This window comes from Papio anubis, chromosome 8, assembly GCF_008728515.1.
Source record: "Papio anubis isolate 15944 chromosome 8, Panubis1.0, whole genome shotgun sequence".
Lineage (NCBI taxonomy): Eukaryota > Metazoa > Chordata > Mammalia > Primates > Cercopithecidae > Papio > Papio anubis.
Window position 1 is genome coordinate 112221580 of NC_044983.1, and position 19841 is coordinate 112241420.

The 19841-nt window shown below is 36.6% G+C and overlaps 1 protein-coding gene and 1 long non-coding RNA gene across 4 annotated transcripts in view; one reads left to right on the forward strand and one right to left on the reverse strand.

Annotated features, from left to right (window-relative positions):
* Positions 1-14676, reverse strand: part of RAD21 (RAD21 cohesin complex component) — a 28962-nt gene extending 14286 nt beyond the window's left edge. Inside the window, exons 1-4 of one of the 3 annotated variants that reach the window (XM_003903092.5) lie at positions 14502-14676; positions 6560-6735; positions 3092-3221; positions 1836-1935 (exon numbers count right to left, since the gene is read on the reverse strand). In XM_003903092.5, the coding sequence (XP_003903141.3) occupies positions 1836-1935; positions 3092-3221; positions 6560-6703 (374 nt within the window). In that variant the 5' untranslated portion in view covers positions 6704-6735; positions 14502-14676. Of the gene's footprint in view, positions 1-1835; positions 1936-3091; positions 3222-6559; positions 6736-14200 lie in introns of all 3 variants that reach the window. The other 2 variants (XM_021942578.2, XM_021942579.2) reach the window with 2 other exon arrangements.
* LOC116276401 lies at positions 14075-16756 on the forward strand. Its single transcript, XR_004185913.1, has 2 exons — positions 14075-14865; positions 15296-16756. It is a non-coding gene; the product is annotated as an uncharacterized LOC116276401 (long non-coding RNA).
* Positions 16757-19841: the final 3085 nt, after the last annotated feature.

Sequence of the window (19841 nt, forward strand, 5' to 3'; positions counted from 1 at the left end):
CCTGATGCATGACTTTGAGGGGTTCAAGACTTCAGTGGAGGCAGTAACTGCAGATATGGTGGAAAAAGCAAGAGAACTAGACTTAGAAGTGGAGCCTGAAGGTGTAACTAAATTGATGCAATCTTGGAATAAAACTTTAACAAATGAGGAGTTAATTCTTATGGATAAGCAAAGAAATTGGTTTCCTGAGATGGATTCTACTCTTAGTGAAGATACTGTGAATATTGCTGAAACAACTACAAAGGGTTTAGAATATTTCATAAACTTGGTTGATAAAGCAGTGGTAGGGTTTCAGATGATTGGCTCCAATTTTGAAAGAAGTTCTATTGTGGGTAAAATGTTATCGAGTAGCATTATATGCTACAAAGAAATCTCCCATGAAAGAGTCAATCGATGCAGCACACTTCACTGTTGTCTTATTTTAAGACATTGCCGCAGTTACCTCAAACTTCAGCAACCACCACCCATTTCAGTCTGCAGCCATCAACATGGAGGCAAATCCTCCACCAACAAAAGAACTGTAACTTGCTGAAGGCTGAGACGATCACTAGCATTTTTTTTTTTGCAGTGAAGTATTTTTAAGTTGTGCCCACTGCTTTTTTAAACATAATACTATTACTGCACACTTAATAGCTATAGAGTACAGTGTGAACATAACTTTTATAGGCACCGTGAAACCCCAAAATTTGTGTAACTTGCTTTACTGCAGTGGAACCAAACCCACAGTATCTCCAAAGTATGTCTATAATAAGGAATTACTGATAATTTTTTTAAAGGTGTGATGTGTTATGGAGGCTTTAAAAATTATTTTACCCCTAAGAGACAAATATCGAACTATTTACAGATGAAATAAGATTATCTGTTACTTAATTTAAAATAATCTGGTGGGGGCTGTGAGGTAAGCTGGGGGAAAAATAGATGTAATAAGACTGGCAATATACTTGTAATTTAACAAGCTGAATGACATCTAAGGTTCATAATCCTAATTTCTCTAGTTATTAGTTATGTTTAAAAATTTCCACAATAAAAAATTTTCAAATAAAATGTCAAAAGGAGAGAAAAAAGTAAAATAGCTAGATAGAGCCTAGAACTAATCAATACACATGCAATAACAAAATAGGTCATGAACTTACTCTAATTAGAAGCCACAGATCATTTCAAAAAGCAGAGAAATTTGTAACAGTGTAGAGTGGCTTGGTTGTCAGTTATGCTACTAAGTCCCTTGGAAAGCTACAGTCACGTTCCATCATGGCATGATAGCTGGATGGTAGGTAATGGCTTGAGAAAAGGGAAACATACTACAGTACTCTGCTATAACGGCCATTTCTGTGTAACTCTCTCCTCTCAAATGTGTGTCGTGACAATGACCCTTTGTTGCTCTTCATAAAAAGTTATCTCGCATGTTCATTTAAAACAAAAATAAAAACAAACCAGAACAGAATTATGGCTCTGAGTATAGCCTGGCCAAGAAGATAACCAGTAGCCGACTTTAACATGTAACTCTGAAAAATATCATGAAGCAACAGTTTACAATCCCTGCTATCATTATGTAACAAGCATACCTGACTGTTTCAGTTTACATAAGCTTTGGCCTAAGCGCGTCAAAACTCTCACATCTTAGCTGTGTTAAAGCTGACATCCACATGATTTTCTTACAGAAGAACAACTTTCTAGGTTTTATGTTCCGTATTTATATACTATCCTAAACAAACATACATATGCATTTTAGCTACCTGTTAATGTAAAACATTCCAAGGAAAGCTATATATTTGAAAGCTAATACTACTGCTTTTTGTAGACCAAGTCAACAATTTTTTTTAAAAGAAGACACATACTCTAAGTCAGGCAGTGGCTGATCAAAGTCATGAAATTCTTCAGGTAAAGTAATGGCATTATAAGCTGCTTCCCGATTTTCCTCAGGCAGGTCAACAACACCTAGAAAAGAAATGGTAAGCTTGAATATCTAGCTACCCATAAATTATCTAGGGATTAGAGAGAGATAAGTAGGTATAATTTCCTAAGTTTATATTCTAATAGAAAGGTTGATAACATATGCAAAATACCTTGAAGCACAAGTACTTCTCTTTTTCCATGCTCATAAATCGTATTCCTTGCTTTAGGAAAAAGTCAAAGCACTAATTATGCATTAAGCTCATAAATGTTTAAACGGACATATCAACAAATAACCAGTAATAGTTTCCTAATTAAACAGGATATTTATGAGGGCGGAAAAAGAATGACTGCAAAAGAGTACCTTAAATGTTAAAAGGAGCTGGTTATTTTAGAGAAAGAATTACACAATTTTAATTTTCTTTATATTTTTCAAGTTGTCTATAATAAATATGCCTTACTTTGAAAGACAAAAAGCATGTTATTTAGATAAAATGTGCTGTTGGTCACATGTTAAGTATTGTAGTCTTTTCCTAAATATTTTACTTTTAAATAAAATCTTAGATCTCAAACATTTTACTGTTCAAATATTGACATAAACTGAAGTACTAGAATGTATCCTCAGTAGAAACTGTTTAAGGTGTTTCTACTATACACATTATTTTCATTAGAATAAAAATTTCATCAATGCTTTTAAAAATTATAGAAAGATACGTGAATTTAAATATTAATTATCTACTCAGATGGTGGTGTGGTTGGCAGACTCCAGTTTTACAACTGATCATTACCTAAAACAAAATAACAAAAAACTACAAAGAGTATTTACTCAGGAAAAAAAGTTTAAAATCCTAAAATTGTCTTTTCTGAGCTATATTTTAAAAAATCATTACATAACAATTAAGTTTTCAACATTTCAACCTCTTGATGACTCAGTCTATGTAAGCTGCTGAAAAAAGTATTAAAAAGGCAGCTCCAAAGGAAGAACAAAAAAGGGGGTGAGCTCCATTACCTCACAGGGAGAAGAGATGCAAGTAGGTGTCCTCCCTTGAAGCACTGCCTCCCCAAGCCTTGCACTATCTTTGAAGGGTTCCTTGTATTGCAATTACAATAAAGCAAGTAGATTTAGAAAATGTGTTTAGCTAAGTAACACAAAAAAACAAGAGAAACTCCAAAGTAAAAAAAAAAACAAGTTCAACAATACCTGGCCGAAAAGCCATCTTTATCTTAATGAATGCTTCATTACAGTCTGCAAGAAGGTATTTGGCTTTCCTGTGATAGATTCGAACTACTCCCAGTAAGAGATGTCCTGATGTCCGTAATGCCATTTTCACCTACGAATAAAACATTAATCATATTTCAAAACCTGCATTTCGTGCTATTTATAGTCATTTTTTAATCTTTTTCCTTCAAAGTTGCCTTATAATCACGTACATTTCTCACTGTCCTTATCTATAAATTCCCTGAATATTGAATATCCTGAAAAGACACAGTAAGTGGTAATCGATGAATTAACACAAACATGAAGGAAGCTAGGAAGTGAGCACTAAACCATTCCATGAATTGTGTCATTAGCACATTAAGGAGCACGTAACACTTTGGTTGCCAGACCAGAGCCATTGTTTCTTGCTGGCTAAGTCAATTCTGATTTTGTTTGAGAAGCAAATGTCCCGCACATTGACAGATGTCTCATTCTTCTCTACTAATACCTGTTCATGAGTGGGCATGAAACAGTCAATTGAGTAATAGGTGAAGTATGCCAGAGAGTTTCCGAGAAAGATTTTCCCCCAAAAAGAACAACGTCTCTCTCTTCCTTCCCTCTTTCCTGCTTTGTGAATAGGTAGGGCTTGCTTGGTGCTTCACGCAGTCACCCTGTAAACCACAATGCTAAAGTATGAGGACAAGAAGCCAACACACTAAGGATGGAGAATCCTTGGATGACATAATCAAGCTGCTGAACCAATCTCAGATCTCCCTGTTTCCAAAATTTTAGTTAATTAAGTCTGTTATTTCCCTTATTAAGTTACTTTTTACCAAGTTTCCATTAATTGGAAAGCATACTGATTTAAAAACAAGGTTTGGAAAGCATACTAATTGATAAAGAACAATAGTAGCCATAGCTTTTCACCAGAAAATATACTCCCAACCTTTTTTCAAGGCAGATCTTGATCAACATTAATGAGATACAGTAGGTGGAAAAGCAGTAGTTGATAAAATAATGAGACAAGACTCCATCTAAACACAAGTATTCAAAATTACTCTAGCCATAAGGAAAATTTACTGAAAGAACAAGGCAATATGAACTCAAACATCCCCAGATACTTTCGAAAACCATGCCATAAAACGCAACAAGTTCTAAGGTAACAAAAAAAGCTTTTAAACATTTGCTTCATGTTTCAATTATGCTTAGTTTATTGTTATTTGTAAAAGAAAATATTGTATTTTAAATTTTATGTGTATTCTCTATAGCACTCTAGGACCCTGCTTATGACACTCAGGTTCTGTATTTATGAGCATTTTATGTGACTTACAGCATAAAGGATGATGTCTATGGCCATACATTTTTAGACATCTGAAATTATACCAAATTTGTGATCAGATTCAGAATGTATCAGATGATGAATCCCTAATTTAAAAAAAAATTCAAATTAAAATGTTGCTCCTAATGGAAAAACAGAATCTGTTATGTGGTGCTATAAAATTCAAAATTAATATTGACTGAACCTTCACCTAAGAATGGAGGAGGGAAAAAACCTCTGCTAACTATTATCTTATCTAGCACTAGCAACTTTCAAAAAGTGGTGTTTGGGCAAAAGCTTTCTTTCTGGATTAGTTTGGTTCAGAGTTTAGCCTAGCAGTAGGTAAAATGACGTATGGCATATGTTTTTGAGCCAGGGTGTGTTAAAGTGTAAACATAAATATAATAAAGATTTCAGGCTACATATTCTGGGAAGGCTCTGCAAAGGGGGCCAGTGGCTCTTCCAATGGGGGAGTGGAAGAGAGAAGAGAAAAAGAGTATGCAAGCTCGCAGTTGCAAATAAGCCACGTGTGACACTTATGCTAAACAACTAAACCAACATTTTCCTAACACGAACTGCACACCAAAGCAAACATTAGAAATTTCAGGCCAGCTCACTCTCTGGAAATATCTTTACATCTCGTTACCAAATAGATAAAAGCTCAGTCAGAAATGGTTTAAAAAATTTGAAGTAAGAGAAATCACTTTCTCTCATAAACACATTACAATCTTTTACATTATTCTTGAACTGTCTGCTTTCCTTTGTGGCTGTTCGTGTATATGTTATCAGATTGTCTCATACTCTTTTGTAGTGTCCCTAAAGGGGCACAAAGTACTCGGTACATATCATGAAAAAATCTGTTATCCTTTTAAGCTGAACACTCGATACTTGCTTACGGATGTTAAAGATTAGCCACACATATACTTTCCAGAAAAGAGTATGATTTCTACCTTTTCCATTAACTTATCCCAGCAAGCATACCTATTAAAAAAAAATGGAAAATACCAATGTTCTCATACAATTTGACCAGCACTGCAAACTGGTACAATCTCACCAGAACAAACTGTTAGTATTTATCAGAAATCTCAAAAACATGTACATCACTTGGCCTATCAATTATAATGCTAAAAATAAATCTTAAGAAACACTTAAGGGTGTGAACAAACATTTAACAAAAAATGTTTACTAAATGGCTAGTCTTTAAAAAGAAAACAAAACAACCTGTAATCCTACCACCTACAGAAATCTGTAATAATCTTTTGGTATGCCTTCTAGGCTTTCCTGTGTACATGTACACAAGTTTTCTTTGTGTATATACATAAAAACTAACATAACAATTGTTAGAAGGCTGCATCCAGGAAATAGAGCAAAACTTAGGAAAAGGCACAGATTTCTCATAAACACCCCCTTCCTCACACACAGACAATCTTACCCACAATTGACACCTCTCATCAGTGTTGCATTTATTAAAATTGATAAACTTATAACACATCATTACCAAAAGTCCCTAGTTCACAACAGGGTTCACACTTAGTGTTATACATTCTGCGAGTTTGGACAAATGTAAATTTGTTAACTATTATACTATCAAGTAAAACAGTTTTACTGCTCTAAAAATAATCGTCTGCGCTCTGCCTACTCACGCCTCCATTCTCTCCCCAACCTCCCATCTTTTTACTGTCTCATTTGTATAGTTTTGGCTTTTCCAGAATGTCCTACAGCTGCAATCACATAATATATAGCCTTTTTAGATTGGCTTATTTTGCTAAGTAATATGCATTTACAGCACTTCCACCTCTTTTTTTTTTTTTTTTTTTTTTTTTTTTTTGAGTCAGGGTCTCAAATAAAAGCTCCTCTAAGGAACAGGTCAGTAAACAATATTTGGGCACTGCCCTGACTGATGCTTATTTGCCATTAAAAATAGGCAAATCAAAATATCAGTGCATATAGAGAGTTTTTTAAAGAAAAAGAGAATCATACCGTAATCATATCAAATGTATCCAGAGGTGATAAGGACTTCACATAATAAAGAAAAACTTCGAAGGATTTTCCTTGCCCTCCAATGCACCTACCTAAAAAACTTTCAGAAGTTCTATTTTCACATATCAATAAAAAATCAACAAAGTGAATAAAAATGTCAACATCAAACATACCTTTGGTGAGATGATACTCTCCACGCTGCTCTCTAAATTACACTCAAACACATGGGCTTTGGTTAGCTTCTTATCCCAATGGGCCGCTAGCCAAATTTTGGCCAGCGGCCCTCTTTTACTGAGAACAAAATGTGCGTAGAACATTGTTCTGGTTGGCTATGAAAATAGAAGAAAACCTAAGGGGAAAAACAGTTAATGTAAATATCATCTGACAATTGAAATACTTATCAAGACATAAGAAATCTAAAATTTTTCTTCACTAATATAAAAACTATAAAAGGCTTGAGTAAATGTTTAATATGTATTTTAAAAACAACAGATTTAAAACAAATCTATTGTTTTAACTTTAGAGAGAAGAAAAAAAAAACAGACCCCAAAATACTAAGAGCTAAAAGTAAAAGGGCCAAGAGTCAAATTGCTTTCATGCCTTGTTTCATTTCTATCATGACTGACAGTAGAAATAGTCTGTTTACTGGCCAGAAGTTAGAGAATATATTTTTCATGGCAAGAAAAGAAAATCTATGAAGAAAGATACTCAGATACAGGTATCAATCTGTGGAAATTTCCATTTTTAGAATCCCATTAAAAATCGTGATTCTGGGATAAATTATCTGTAAAACTGCTACTACACGAAAAGTACTGTACTAAGCATTTCACATTCCACCAAGCAAAGCTAAGCAGGTGGGCTGGCCCCATTTTACAGGTGGGTAGTTTAGAAAAATCGAGGTTCAAAAAAAGGTAAAGAATTATATATATAGTTTTCTTAACTCAAGAACTTACAAAGCATTTGTCTACTTATAATTTAAATATGAAATCAGGGACCATGGTACAGCAGAAGATTTATCTTATGACTGAAAGTCTTGGAATCACAAATATGTTACTGACATTTTACTTTCCTTCAGCACTCTAATGTATTCAGAAAGGCAGCCTGAAAATCCCAGTTCAGAAGAGTATATTAGCTGCATGAATTTCCAGATTTAAAACAAATCTATTGTTTTAATTTTTTTCTAAAATGTCCACTACTAGAAAACGATATATGCCTTGCTTTATAGAAACAAAATTAAGTACATGTACAATACATAAAAAGCACTTTAAAATTTTAATTTGAAATAGTCACAGGGAGTTATACAGACAGTAGGTCCTGTGTACTTTACCTAGTTTCTCCCAATGGTGACATCTTAAATAACCACAATATAGTATCAAAACCAGGGCACTGACATTGGTTCAATATGTCTATAGACTTTTATAACAGTTTATCACATGTGCAGATTTGTATAATCACTACTGCAAAAAGATACATAGTTATTCCATCACTATAAAACTCTTCACATTCATCCCTCTCTTCCTGCCATTCCTAAGTCTTGACAAGCACCATTTCTAATTTCTAATTCTACATTTCTAATTTTGTCACTGTTTTTCTTTTAAGAGATGGGGTCTCATTTTGTCTCCCAGGCTGGAGTGCAGTGATGCGATCATAGCTCACTGCAGCCTTGAACTCCTAGGCTCAAGCAATCCTCCTGCCTTAGCCTCTCAAGTAGTTGGAACTACAGGTGTGAGTCACCACACTGGACTTAATTTTGTTGTTTTGAGAAAGTTATATAAATGAATCATATACTATGTGACTTTTTGAAATGGCTTTTTGGATCTAGCACAATGCTTCTGTGATCCAAGCTATTATATTTATCAATAGTATATTCCCTTTAACTGTTGGACAGCATTTCATGGGATGCATATACCACCATATGCTTGGACATTCACCTACTGAAGGACATTTAGTTGTTTCCCAGTTTTTGGCTATTACAAATAAAGCTTCTATAAATATTCATGTACATATTTTTGGTGAACGTTAAGTTTTCATTTCTCTAGGACAACTGTCCCGAAGTGTGACTGCTGACAAGTATCATATTTGTTTAGTTTTTAAAGAAATTTTAATACAGTTATTAAAATAAGTGAGTTTTTTTACATTTATAGACAAGATCATCAAATTTATATGGAAAAGAAAATAAACTAAAAAAGCTAAAACTATTTTTTTAAAAAGTGAGAAAAATTAGTCTGTTTGATTTCAAGACTTACTGCATAGCTATAATACTCAAGATTGGTATTGGCAGAGGAAACACAGTCAATGCAACAGAACTGAGAACCCAGAAATAGCCCGCACAACTAAGTTCAACGGATTTTTTTTTTTTTACAAAGATGCAAAAGCTATCTAATGGAGAAATGATAGATTTTTTCAACAAACGGTGCTAAAGTGATTAAATACGATCGGAAGGCCAGAAAACATGCACGCATGCACACACACGCACGCACGCACCCCCAACAAAACAAAAACGGCAAGGAAAAAACCCTCCACCTAAATGTCACACATTATATAAAAATTCAAAACAGACAAAACTTTTAAAAAATGGCAGAGGGAACCTTCAGTATCTAAAGCTTGGTAAAAATTTTGACACAACACCAAAAACACAACCCATGAAAGAAAAGTTCTTGCTCAATAAACTCGCCTTTATCAAATTAAACTTTTGCTCTACGAGAGAAATGCAAAGACAAACTATAGACTAGGGAAAAAATATTTGCAAACCACACATCTGACTAGAACTCAGATATAGAGTATGTAAAGAATTCTCAAAACTTCAGGGGTAAAAAGAAAAAAAAAAATCCAATTAGAAAGTAAGCAAAGAGGCAAGCATGCTGGCTCATGCCTGTAATCCCAGCACTTTGGCAGGCCAAGACAGGCAGATCACTTGAGGCCAGGAGTTCAAGACCAGTCAGGGCAATCTGGCAAAACCCCATCTCTACTAAAAAACACAGAAATTAGCCACATGTGGTGGCATGCACCCATAATCCCAGCTACTCAGGTGGCTGAAGCAGGAGAATTGCTTGAACTCAGGCTGTGGAGGTTGCAGTGAGCTGAGAAAGCGACACTGCATTCCAGTCTGGGTGACACAGCAAGACTGTCTAAAAAGAAAAAAAAAAAAGGTGAGCCAAAGAAGAGAAATTTCACAGAAAAAGTTTAGTGATGACAAATAAGAACATGAGACGTTCAATCATCCTAGGCATTTGAGAAACACCAATTAAGGCCAAAAACGTTATCACCACACACTTAATAAAGAGCTAAATTAAAAAATAGCGGCAACATCAAATGCTGGCAGAGACAGAGAAGCTGGATCTCTTACACCACAGGTGGGACTAAAATCTCTTTTGAATTAGCTTTTTTCTAAAAGACACAGAGTAACTGTTTTTCATATTGTCAGAGTCTGTAAATCTTAAAATGAGAATTTTGCTTACTGTACTTTCAATTAAAAATGTGCCAATTCTTTCCAATGATGTAGAGAAAATATATTTTAGTTAAGCATATCATAGGCAACAGATTTCTTACATGTCAAAAATATTTGGGAGGGTGGGGGGCTGTGGTGCAAGACTACTGCAGTCAGGTTTGCTTTATCTCCATTTCCATCACTTAACAGCAAAGAGCCTTGAAATTCTCATTCTCTCAATCTCATGTTCCCAAAGGATTATTAATTCATACCAAAAAAAATTTTCTCTCAAAAGAAAAACAAACAGGCTTTTTCAACTGTCTAATGTTGTAAACTCTTCCTCCTAAATTTGGAGTTAAGGAAGGAAGAAATTGGCTAGGCGTGGTGGCTCACGCCTGTCATCCCAGCACTTTGGGAGGCCAAGGTAAGAGGATTGCTTGAGGGACAGGAGTGCCAGACCACCCTGGTCAATATAGCAAGACTCTGTTTTTATTGGAAAAAGAAAAAAAAGAAAAGAATGAAGAAATACTATGCTCTATACTAAGAACTCAGACAAAATATTCTTAACGTACAAGCATTAACTAATAACACCTAAAAGATGCTTTATTTGCCATTTAGTATTTTACAGATTAAAACACGCTTCCCATACTGGAAGAGAGCCTCCTATGTTTCAAATCAGTGCCTACTTCAAGTCTTAAAATGTTCTAACAAAACTTAAGCTGCTCCTACTATGTTATAAAATCTAGAGAACTTCATAGAAATCCAACATGGCAGCGTTTTCTGAGAAATATAATCGCTGTTGTACAGGACAAGACCCAAGTTCCACTACGGAAGCAAGCAACTGTATCCTAAACAAAAAACTCCGTAATATTAAGCTTCTAGAATACTATCTGTTGCACGACAATTACTAAATATGTGCTTAATGAATAAGTAAATAAGATCCACCAAGTGATCTCATAATTGACATATGTAAAAAATTTTAGACGTTTTAAAAATTAAAACTACTGGTATTTTTCAACAGGTGTCAGTAGCTCATGGCCAGCACTTCAGCTGCTGGTCAGAGCACCGTGCCTAAAATATCCCAGCTATGCAGAGGCAGAGATTCCTAAATAGATGTCTGTTTGGCATAGGATGGGGCTAAGGAAGGCAGAGCGATGCTAAAATTAATGTGGGAAACAATTAGCAAGAGGAAATCACTCTAATAGCTAAAGGAAGCCAAAGGAGCAGTGGTGGATCGACTCCTGGTATGTATCTGAATAAGGAGAAAGTATAATTATAATTCCCTTTTAAGCCAATTTTTTTTTCCCTTGATAATACCAAACTTTATCTAATCTTTTAAAAAGTCGATTAAGCTCTTCAGGTTTTGAAGATTCTATATTCTGCTAAATCCTTTATGAAAACCCTGTGCAGAAAATCTGCATTTGATACCAGAGCATAACTTAGCATTTCATGATTTGAGAATCATTTTTTTCTAAAGCAGCAAGCATTTTTTTTCAATTGATCCTAAAAATTTAAAGTCTGATGTGAAACAGCAGAAAGACTGCTATTTTAGAACATATTCAAGAATACAAAAAATGGCAATTTAAGACTGTTTCAAAGAATCAGTCAAACTGAGGCTCATGCTTCTAGGATAGTATCAGTCATTACCAAAATTTCACACATTAGAAAGCATGGCAGGACAGTGGTTGTGTAAATTGGTACTGTCCTCTCTGAAGGACAATATGACAACATTTTATAAAAATTTCACTTACACTTTCTAGCCAAAAATTGCATTTTCAGTAACCAAAAGATACACTTGGAGATGCATATTACTAAAGACAAAACCAAAAATCCAAACACCAAAAAACCCCAAAAAAACTTACTAAAGCACTACATGTTTCATGTAGCCAACCTCTTCATGACTGTCCTACAGAAGTAAATACTGGCCCATTTTACAAATGGAGAAAACAGATGAAGATAAGTAAATGTCACTAGTATTTAATGGAAGTGGAACTTGAACTTCAGAATCCACACTTCTAAGTACAACACTATGCTGCCTTGCCAGAGCAGAATAGAACATTCGAAATAACCTACTTGGCCATCAATAAATGATATGATAAATTAATATACCCAAACAACGGAATACAGTCCGTCCTCCTTATCCATGGCTTCTGCATCCATGGACTAAACCAACCCAGGATCAAAAATTGTTGGGGGGGGGGAGGAGACAAAAAATAATACAAATAAAAAACTATAACAACTATATTAACTATTAACATAGCATTTAAATTGTAATATTATAAATAGAGATGATTTGAAGTATATGGGATGTGAGTAGGTTATATGCAAATACTACACTATTTCATATAAGGGACTTTGGAATTCGTGGTTTTGGTCCTGGAACCAATTCCCCTTTAATATCAAGGGACGATTGTACAGCACAGCTTTAAACAAGAAAACAACATTTGGGCTAACATGGAAAATCTCCAGGTTAAGTGCAGAAAAGTTGGAGTTTTAAAAAAGAATGCTCTTTCTCTATATATTTAGTTCTTGAATAAGCCTAAAATATCTGTGATGTACACACGAAACTGGTGATACTGGTTACCTCTGGAAAGTAGGTATGCTGGGCAAGCGAGGCCTGCCTTTTTGTACTGTTTGATATATATATATATGTACACACACATATATTTTAATTCGGGACATACACCACCTATTCAAAGTAAAAACTATTTCAGAAGACATAATCCTGCTATTGTCATTAACTAGCAGGTTAAGCCGCCTAACCTTTATGCAGTTCAGTTTCCCCACTATAAAAACCTGAAAGGTAGAAATCTGGTGATTTACCAAACCTTTGACAACATCAATACCTAACTCAGATCAGAATGGAGCTACCTCTGCAGGGGAGTGGTGGGAAGGATCTCAGAAGGTATTTCTAACCCTGCAAACTAGAACTCCATTTTGGTTCTAACATCCTTTGACTAAAGGTTTTACAATCAGACAGCCGTAGCTTCAAATTCAGCTCCCTCTTTTCTTAGTTGTTCTGTAACGGTGAATACGTTATTTCTCAACTACAAAGTGGGATAATACTCACCAAAAAAGATTATGAAAATTAAATACAAGGGCACACCTAACATAGTGCCACTGCTGATGCAGAGTAACTCTGAGGACAATCTTGCAGCAAAACATTAACCAGCTAGTATAATCATGCCTAACAACTCTGGTATGACATTTAAACTAAAACTACAGCCTTTATTCCTCAAGAATTAGAAAATTTCCATTCTGTACCAAACGTAAAAGACAGTTTCTCAGAATTTGTATGTTTCACAAAATAATAATTCACCAGAAATTCTCTTTTGTAATCCCGACTTGTGTATAAAAAGCACTATGTCTATTAGTTATGCACTGCTGTCACCTCAACTATACAAACTATTAACTTATTTGAAGATTAGATACGGCGTATGGTATGTCCTCATCAACGCCTTTCCAAGAATAATTGGTTGCCTCCGACATTAACAAAGGTATTTAATGACTTCATGATTTCAGAAACCTTCTCCTGCCTGTCTCCAAAATCCTACAGACTCGCACAGCCCGCTGGCATTTACACCCAATTTAAGAAAATAGAAATTTTTGCCTGAAAACCAATTACTCTTCTAACCAGTATAATGACAGCAAACATTAACTTTCCCTTGCAAAAAGAAGCCGATAAACACAAGCCTTCCCCAGAAACCCTTCACACAAACGCTTTTTTTTCCACGTTGAAGACACTAACAAATCAGAATGACCAAGTAAATCCCCAACGTTTCCCTCTTACAATTTGAAGAAGGCCGCTAAGTCTGGCAGCAAAACCCGACAGTGTCACCCCACACTATCAGAGGGGATCATTCGCAAAAAGCCTTTTTCAGAGACGAAAAGGGCATCAAGCATTTATCAGAAACACACACTTCCCCAGAGAGTCTCTACAACACCCGATATCCTTAATCACTTTAAAGAATGATTGGAAAAGTTGAAGGGAAAAACCAATTATGCAAATATCCTTGGAATAAGCAGCAACTTCCCTCCGTCGCTTTTTCTACAGGTCAGGGCAATATTTAGCATTCCCAACGTAAAAAGTATCTTTTTAAAAAAGGAGGGCAGCAGCAGTCACTGGCTGAGGGGCACCCACCGACCTCCCCCCCACCGCCCGCCCCACCAGGTCCGCACGTTCTTGAGCCCCGCACCCGAGTTTGGCGGAAGGTTGCTGCTCCCGGGGCTGGCACCGCGGGCGCCGGGCCCGCCACCGCCTCCTCCCAGACAGCCATTTTTACCCGCGGAGTAGGCGGCCCGGTCCCCAGAGCGGGCTTGTTCAAACCTCCTCCCCTCCCTCCGCAGCCCAGGGTTTCCCCGGCCTCCTGGGAGACGTGAGACGGACCCGCAGAGTAACAGCCTTTATAGATCTCAGAATGGATCAGAACCATTTGTTACCGAACAAGCGATGATGCGGGCCCAAGCTGCATGGGTCCGGGCCGAGGGCGGGCCCGGGGCGAAGGGGGCTGGGCGGGTGTTGCCGCCGCTTGGGCGCCGGGAGGGTGGCAGCAAGCGGGGGCGCGGCGAGGGCCGCCTTCTCCCTCGCCCTCCCGCCCCCAGGAGTCCGGCTCCCCGACGGCAGCGCGGCGGGGAAAGGGTGGGGGGAGGGAGCTGGAGGAAAAGAAGGGGTCGGCCGAGTCTCTTACCTTGCTCTCCCCTGGGAGTTGGGCGGGCTGGGTGGCCCGGGGAGGGGAAAAGGGTCGGGGGAGGGGGCGGGGAAAGGGGGGAGCCCTAGCGAGGTGTAGCTTCGGAGCAGCTCCCGCCGCCGCCACAGCCGGCGCCTCCTTTCCGATTCACTCAAACAAACAAGATGGCTGCCGTTACGCCGCGGCTCTTCCTGCCGCCCAAATCCTCGGTTCAAATCGGCAGGATGTTTACGGTCAAAATGGTACCTGTGCGCCTGCGCAGCCAGCCTAAGCCCCAGAAGGAGCGGCGCAGGCGCAATGACTATTTCCTTTTCTTTGGAACCCGCCCTCTGTTTGTGGAGTCCGCAACTGAGCAAGCGCAAAGGTGATTATCTTGCGACAGGGTCTTTGAGTGTTGCAGTGTTAGCCAATAGCGCGGGATAGCGCACGCGGAGTGCTCTACAGTGCGGCGAATATTTGCGTTTAGCTTTATTCTTGTGCTTGTTTTAAAGAGAAAAGCTGTCGTGGTGCAATTTTGTGTGCCCCCACCAAAAAATTCATTTTATGGCTCTATAGGGATGAGATAACATAAAAACCTCAAACTAACTCCGTAAAATATAGAGGTTCATTTGTTCAGTCGACCTATATTATAGAGGGTCTTCTGTTTGCTATACTTTGGGCTCTGGATATAGTGATTAATATAACAGAGATAATACCTGCTCTTTGGAAATTTTCAGTATAGCTTGGGAGGAATCTTAAAATTTCTTATCTTAAAAGACTTACTTGTAAGAAATTTACTTTTGTTTTTATTGTAGAGATCTTTCCAGTGATGAAAGAAATTGAAGAGGACACACAAAAAAGGGAAATATATTCCATGTTCATGGATTGGAAGAATCAATATTGTTACAACTCTCATACTACCCAGAGCAATCTACAGATTCAATGTAATCCCTATCAAAATATCAATGACATTCTTCACAGAAAGAGGAAAAAAATCCTGAAATTTATATGGAACCACAATAAGACCCAGAATAGCCAAAGCAATCCTAAGCAAAAGAATAAAACTGAAGGCATCACATTACCTGACTTCAAATTATACTACAAAGTTATAGTAAACAAAACAGCATGGTGCTGGCATAAAAACAGATACATGGACTAATGGAACAGAAGAGAGGACCTATAAATAAATCAATACATATACAGTCAACTAATTTCTGACAAAGCTGCCAAGAACATACATTGGGAAAAGGACAGTCTCTTCCAAAAATTATTCTGGAAAAACCAGATAATTATATGTAGAAGAATGAAACTAGATCACTATCTTTTGCCATATTAAAAAAATCAAAACAAAATGGCTTAAAGACTGGAATCTAAGATTTGAAACTACTAGAAGAAAACGTTAGGGAAATGCTTCAGAACCAAATATTTCTTAGTAAGACCTTAAAAGCATAGGCAAGCAAAGCAAAAATTGGCAAATGGTATCATGCCAAGTTAAGAACCTTCTGCAAAGCAAACAAGAAAGTGAAGAGACAACCCATCAACTGGGAGAAAATACTTGCAAACTACTCATCTATCACAGGATTAATAGCCAGAATATATAAGGAGCTCAAACAATATAGGAAAATAATCCAATTAAAAAATGAGCAAAAGACCTGAATGGGTAGTTCTCAAAAAAGACATACAAATGGCCAACAGGTATATGAAAAAAATGCTTAACATCACTAATCATCAGAGAAATGCAAATCAAAACTGGGATGAAGTATAATCTCATCCTAGTTGAAATGGCTTTTATCCAAAAGATAGGCAATAATGAATGCTGATAAAGATGTGGAGAAAGAGGAACACTTGTACACTGTTGGTAGGAATGTACAGCACCGTGAAGAACAGTATGGAGATTCCTCAAAAACCTAAATATAGAGCCACTATATGAGCCAGCAATCCCACTCCTGCATAAATAAAAAAAAAAAAAAAAAAGGAAATTAGTACATTAGAGTGGTATCTGCCCTCTCACATTTATTGCAGCAAGATTCACAATTGTCAAGATATGGAATCAACGTGTCTATCAGTGGATAGATGGGTAAAGAAAATGTGGTACATATACGTAAGATAATATTTTTCAGCCACAAAAAAGAAAAAAGTCCTTTCATTTGCTGCCACATGGATAGACCTGGAAGACATTAAGTGAAATAAACCAGGCACAGAAAGACATTAGTGTGAATGTTCGCACTAATATGTGGTAGCTTAAAAAAAAAAAAAGAACTCATGGAGAGAGAAGGTAGAATGATGGTTACCAGAGCCTGGGAAGGGTAGTGGGGAGGGGGCAGATGAGTACAAAATCTGCCCCCTCAGATTTGGTACAAAAATACAATTAGAAGGAATAAAATCTAGTGTTTGGTAGCACAATAGGGAAACTATAGTTAATAATTTACTGTGTATTTCAAAATAACTAAAAGAGTGGAATTGGAATGTTTCTAACACAAAGAAATGATAAATACTTGAGGTGTTGGATACCTCAATTACCATGATTTGTTACACAGTGTATGCTTGTATTGAAATATCAGATGTACCTTATAATTATGTACAACTATTATGAATCCATAATAATAAAAACGTTTTTTAAAAAGAAATTTTGTGTCCAGTTTCTGAATGTATTTTCATTTTAAAGTAAAACACACAAGAAAAACAAACATTTAAGTCTATATATTCTTCACTGTCAGCAACCACTACTTCTGGACTGATTTGTCACACATTGTATGCTTGTATTGAAATGTTAGATGTACCTTATAATTGTGTACAACTATTATGAATCCATAATAATAAAAACGTTTTTTAAAAAGAAGTTTTGTGTCCAGTCTCTGAATGTATTTTCATTTTAAAGTAAAACACAGGAAAAGCAGACATTTAAGTCCACATACTCCTCATTGTCAGCAACCACTACTTCTGGACACTTCCAGGGTTTTAATGACACACAGAACAACTCACTTTTACCCTTCTTATGCTGCTATAGGGGGTGGATAAGAAAGTGTACAGTCTTGTGCTCCACTCACAGTGGGTCAACTGTTTTGGGGTTGGGGCAAGGTTAGTCTTACTGGCTGGAATCCATTAGCTAAGTGGCCATACTGGCCAGAGCTCAAAGCTTCATCAAGTGAATTCCTGTTTTAGTTAGCCAAATATGTTAGGTTCTTTTGGTGTGTTTTTTAATGGAGACTTTAAGAAGTTGGCATTAAGGCTAGTTGTTAAAATCCCAAGCTGGAGAGTGAAAGAGTACAAGCACTTTTAACATTTTAAACATGCTTTCCCTCGACCAATATAGATTAGACGCTCAAAGCACTTAAATCCTTCCTGCTGGTGTGGCTTTAAGCAAACTCAACAGTGGCAGTTGTTGCATCATCTCAAGAAAGAAAAAAAAATACACGCTCATTGACAATTAAACTCCTTGCAACAGAAATTAGATTTCTGTCAGTGAACAATTTAATCCTTCACTTCAAAATAATTTAAGTGTATCAGCTGCTAAATGACCTCAAAACTAGTCATGTGGGAAAAGTCTCCTGTCAGGTTAAGAATCACACAACCATGTTGCATGGTGAAGATGTTGTTGTTCATATTAAATTTCAGTTTAAATCAATCTTAGCTTCAAACGACGGCCAGGTGAATATGCATTGGTACTTCCTGTCTCTCTTATATTACATTAGCTTTTAGAGTTTTTGTTCATGGAACCATATGTTTCTCCTCTGTATTTGAATAAAAACAATTATCTTTTCCTCATTTCTAGCAGCAAGTCTGATTCTAATATTTAAATCAACAGGCTTACCTTTTTCTTACGACTTTTTTTTTTTCACTTTTGGGGGATGGTTATGAACATGGGCTTTGGGTTCAAATTCTTCTCTTCTACCTCCCAGCTGTTTTAACATGTACAATTAATGTCTGAGCTTTGATTTCTTTATTTATAAAATGAGGATAATACTTGTCATGATGGTTGAAATAGTTCAATTGGATCACATACACAAAGTGCTTAGTATAGTGCTTGGAACTGAGTAGTTAACAAATGGCAGCTATTACTCTAGTTTTATCTGCTTTCTGAGTGATAAGATATCCAGCAAGGTATGGGAAATATTTATCAGATATTCAATTTATAAGAACATCAGTAAACACCAGGATACTCTAAATGCCCCATTCTAACTATATCCTGTTTCATGTCTATATTTGAAAATTATTCTCTCTCTCTCTCTCTCTGTCTTCTCTCTCTCCTCTCTCTCCATCTCTCTCTTACGTGCTGTTCTCCTACCCCAAGTTACCTCCCAAAGTACTACATTTCTTTTCTCTTGAACTATTTATTCTTACTCAGAGCTCTCAACTCTGAGCCCACCTTCCCATTTGTAGATTTTGATATAGTTTCTTCACATACAATCCTAATCCCCTAAACTGCCAAATGTGATTCTTTTGAACAAGGTGTATGTTTTATTCTGGCTTGGAGTCTCCACTTATCAACATACTCATCAATCTTCTTGTATTAAAATGTCAAGTTAAATTTCGTATTGCAGGAGTTAGCTGCAGTATCTCTTCTCCCTGGAATGTGCATTTGTCAAAATTAGTAATTGTGAATTTGTTTGACTAAAACCATGAGAGGACAGATTTCAATTACAGATTTTGTCTTTCTTCAGTTGTAAATGGTATGCTTTCCTTTTCTGATTACTCAGTTGATGACTTGTATGATTTGAGGAAATCACTGTCTGAGAAACTGGGTGTTGTCACTGTCTTGAGTATATCTATAAAAACAGCTGTGTTCTGTCTATATCATGTTATTTTATGATGAAACCCCCACCCACACACACACAACTGAGAGTTTTTTGTGAGATAAAAACTGTTATACCAAAAAAAAAAAAAAGAAAAGAAAAAGAAAAAATACTGTTAATAGAAAAAGACGAAAGAATTTACAGTAGCAGATTTGTTTAAGATTTACCTATACTATTGTAGACTTGTTCCTCTGAACTGGCAAACTTTTAAAACAGGATTCTCTATAACATTAAAATAATTATAGAATCCCAGCACTTTGGGAGGCCGAGGTAGGTGGATCACAAGGTCAAGAGATCGAGACCATCCTGGCCAACATGGTGAAACAAAATTAGCTGGGCATGGTGGCGCGTGCCTGTAGTCCCAGCTACTTGGGAGGCTGAGGCAGGAGAATTGCTTGAACCTGGGAGGTGGAGGTTACAGTGAGCCAAGGTCATGCACTCCAGCCTGGCGACAGAGTGAGATTCTGTCTCAAAAAAAAAAAATAAATAAAATATATATATATATATATATATGTATATATATATATATATAAAATTATAGTAAGTAGGAGGGGTTAGATGAAGAGAA